General features: G+C 42.4%; 1 protein-coding gene across 1 annotated transcript in view; it reads left to right on the top strand.

The window, feature by feature from the left end:
- Positions 1-40: 40 nt before the first annotated feature.
- LOC106529126 (E3 ubiquitin-protein ligase RNF19A) overlaps positions 41-4,104 on the top strand; it is a gene marked incomplete at its 3' end in the record, with an annotated part of 17,862 nt that continues 13,798 nt past the window's right edge. Inside the window, 1 exon segment of the mRNA XM_014024465.1 lies at positions 41-899. Within this exon segment, the coding sequence (XP_013879919.1) occupies positions 298-899 (602 nt within the window).

Genomic DNA, 4,104 nt, shown 5'->3' with positions numbered 1-4,104 from the left:
GTCCCTGTCTCTGTCCCTGTCCCTGTCTCTGTCTCTGTCTCTGTCTCTGTCTCTGTCTCTGTCTCTGTCTCTGTCTCTGTCTCTGTCTCTGTCTCTGTCTCTGTCTCTGTGGACATTCAGACTGAGAAGTTTGACTCCCTGTGAGTCGAGGGGGATTTTTTACTTTATTTTTCATGACGTCACCTCTTTGTGCTTCTGCTCTGTCACTCTGCTCCTGATCTGGTTTTGTGGAAGGAAGAGGACTCTCATTAAAACCTGTTAGTTGAAGACCCACAGAGGGGACAGAAAGTGGGACAAATGGGATCAGAAAAGGACTCCGAATCGTCCCACTCCTCGGTGAGTGGCGTCCCAAAGTGCCATGAAGCTGGTAAACGGAGACGGATCCCCTTCCACAGCCTCTTCCACAGGAAGCGGGGGTCCCGGGGCAGCAGGGGCTCCAAAGGAGGAGCGGCCCCACCTTTAGCGCAGCAGCCGCACCCGTCCGCCTTGACTTCACCGCCCGCCGCTGCCTCCGCGACCCCCGCGGCCGCCGACAAGGACGCGGCCTGCAGCGCCCCGTCCAGGCTGCTGTCCTCCAGCCGGCCGTCCCTGGCCTCGGGGGAGCCCGACCTCCTGGAGTGCCCCCTGTGCCTGGTGCGTCAGCCCGCCGAGCAGCTGCCTGAGCTGCTGGGCTGCAGCCACCGCTCCTGCCTCTGCTGCCTCCGCCAGTACCTCCGCATCGAGATCACCGAGAGCCGCGTGCAGCTCAGCTGCCCCGAGTGCGCCGAGCGGCTGGCGCCCCGGCAGGTGGCCGACATCCTGGACGACGCGGCGCTGCTGGAGAAGTACGAGGAGTTCCTGCTGAGGAGGTGCCTCGCCTCCGACCCGGACTGCAGGTGGTGCCCGGCGCCGGACTGCGGGTAAGAGCTGAACACACGCACGTCTGGTAACAAGAACTTTATCTTTTTATTTTATCAGTATTAAGTAATATTAAGTTCTTCTTTTCTACTGAAGTGATTTAAAAAAAGAACTTTATCTTTAATGACATTATTTAAGTTTTCTGTACAGAACCTTCAGGTAATTACAGAAGCTGTTGCAATAAAAGCAGCACTTTTAGAAGAAATTTAAACTAATTTAAACATACTGTATTTCATTTTATGTGATAGTGCTTTGAGTATGTGTTGAGGGTAACTCTCAGCTAACTCCACACCAAATTTTACCTCAAAATCAGTAAAACTGAAAGAGTTAAAGCCATTTTTGTATTGGGTAATGATGATTGGCTGCGGCAGCCGTATTAAATCAGATTGACTCCAAAGTTTAATCAGTTGTAAACGTTCATCCGATAAGTACTAACCGAGAGTTTTATTAAAAACAATGCAGTCATTCATGAGATATTTTGCTAACAGACAAACAATGTTGACATCAATGTTTAATTTCTTTAAGTTTTAGGGCAAAGTTTGTGCAATGTGTAGAGCTCAGATGTRTTGGGAATGACTCTCAGCTACTACCCTACCAAATGTTAGGGCATAATGCAAAAATCTGAACAAGTTATAGAAAATTCTTACATTTTGTAAATCAGTTGGCTGTGGCAGTCTTGTTGAATTGGACTGACTCCAAAAGTTAATCAGTTCTAGATGTAGATTCATTAATTATACCCTGAAAGTTTCATAATAATCCATCCACTGATTCATGAGATATTTTGCTAACAGACACTGAAGCGAACGTGCACAGAATGGTGAATCAGCGTGCCCAGAGGAGCAGCTGCAGGGCTGGAACTCGGTTTTATGATCAGATCATGAATTATTTGCAAGGAGCCGCCCGTCCAGACCCATCTGGACCCATCTGGACCCATCTGGGCCACTTTCAGGACTTCCTCCTGAGATTTTCGTCCCAACGTAAAGGGACTTTTTGTGAATAAGAAAAAAAAAAAAAAAAAAAAAAGGAGACCGTAACGTGAGAAAGTAAAAAAAACTGCGAGTGAGGTTTTTTTTTTTTATGTTTGAGAAAGTTGAAAGCGGAACGACGTGGTGAGATTGTAAATCTGTAAGTGGGTTAGAAGGCTGTGGTTGGAGAGACGCAGCTCCGTTTCTGGAACAGATGAGAGGCGTTTGTTTCGACATGAAGACCAGGAGTGATTCATTGTCTTGGTGTTTGTGTGATGAGGAGGTGAGGAAGAGGGCCGGACCATAATTCTGCTTTGTTTTGATTCAAAAACAGCAGCAGCTGAAGTCTGACTTCATGTGTTTCTGCTGTACTTGTACACATGTTCAAAAAGATTAAAAACTTTAGCTTCAAAACTGAAGCTGGTAAAAACTAAAAGTTTTTTGCGAAAACACAGTGAAAATGCTGAAGAAGCTCATACTAAGTTGTTCGAGCTAAAAGGAGCAGTATACAAGCTAACAGCTAAAAGTAGCAAATTGTTAGGCAACAAAAAGATAGCATTAATTAAAAGTAGCAGAAGGTTAGCTTCATGCTAAAAGCAGCCAAATGTATATTATTAGCTAAAAGCAACAAAAGGCTAGCATAAACTAAAAGTAGCAGGAGGCTAGCTTCATGCTAAAATCAGCCAAATTTATATTATTAGCTAAAAGCAACAAAAGGTTTGCCATAAGCTAAAAGTAGCAGAAGGCTAGCTAGCTTCATGCTAAGAGCAGCCAAATGTATTCTATAAGCTAAAAGCAATGAAAGCAATGCTATAAGCTAGAAGAAGGCTAGCTTAATGCTAAAAGCAGCCAAATGTACATTATAGGCTAAAAGCAACAAAAGGCTAGCATAAACTAAAAGTAGCAGGAGGCTAGCTTCATGCTAAAAGCAGCCATATGTATATTATTAGCTAAAAGCGACAAAAGGTTTGCCATAAGCTAAAAGTAGCAGAAGGCTAGCTTCATGCTAAAATCAGACAAATGTATAAGCTAAAAGCAACAAAAGGTTTGCCATAATTTAAAAGCAGAAGGGGGGCTAGCTTCATGCTAAAAGCAGCCAAATGTGCATCATAAGCTAAAAACAGGATAGGTTTCCCATAGGCTAAAAGCAGAAGAAGGCTAGCTTCATGCTAAAAGCAGCCAAATATATTCCATATAAGCTTAAAACATCGAAAAATTTGCCTTAAACTAGAAGCAGCAAAAGATAAGCTATAAACTAAAAGCAACAAAAGGCTAGCATGARCTAAAAGTAGCAGAAGGCTAAATTTAAGCTAAAAGTAGCAAAAGATAAACTAGAAGCTATAAATATCAAATTGTTAGAATTAGTCAACAAGAAGCAAAAAGCTAGCCTAAGCTAAAACAAGAAAAGTTTTGCTATAAGCTAAAGTAGCAGAAGACTAACTTTAAGCTAAAGGCAGAGAGAGGTAGTTATAAACAAAAAACAGCAAAAAGCTAAAAAAAAAAAAACAGCAAAACTATATCTAAGCGTGGCTTATGGGTGGCTAAAGCTAAAAGTAACAACATGTTACAATTGGGTAACAAGCTACCTAAGGCTAGCACAAGCTAAAAGCAGCAGAGGGGTAGCTACAAGATAAACTGTCTGGCTAAAGCTACAAGTGGTAAAATGGTACTGAACTTACAGAGCGCTTTTCAAGTCCCTCCGGACCCCAAAGTGCTTTACACTAACAGACATTCACCCATTCACACTCACATTCACACACTGATAATGGCAAACTGCGTATCTCTGGAGTTAAGATGTTTGTTTAAAGTTAAAATAATCTGATGCTTTAATAGGACATGGTTGACACATTTCTCACGGTACAATCTTTTATTTAAAAGTTCTGAGATTTGTTTTAATATTTCCACAATCAGACGTGTCGTGTCGGCCGGCRCGTCCCTTTTTCTGTTCTTTGTGTTTACAGAGTGAGTCATCCGTGAGTGAGGACAGAACTGAGCCTCTGAGGACATTTCTTTAAAGGACTGTGTAAATATTAGCTCGAGTAGATCATGTACTCGCATAGCAAACAATCCAGTTTCCTACTTCTAGGGTGATTTTACTTTTTAGGCAGTTGATGCAATTATCCCTCTTTGAATGAGTTTAAACCTGGGTATTTTGAGATTAAATTTGGGTATTTTGAGTTTAAACCTGGGTATTTTGAGATTAAATTTGGGTATTTTGAGTTTAAACCTGGGTATTTTGAGA

The sequence above is a fragment of the Austrofundulus limnaeus genome, unplaced genomic scaffold (genome assembly GCF_001266775.1).
Source record: "Austrofundulus limnaeus strain Quisiro unplaced genomic scaffold, Austrofundulus_limnaeus-1.0 Scaffold424, whole genome shotgun sequence".
Lineage (NCBI taxonomy): Eukaryota > Metazoa > Chordata > Actinopteri > Cyprinodontiformes > Rivulidae > Austrofundulus > Austrofundulus limnaeus.
The sequence above is the reverse complement of the archived record's forward strand: the minus strand, read 5'-3'. Positions and strand labels throughout refer to the sequence as shown.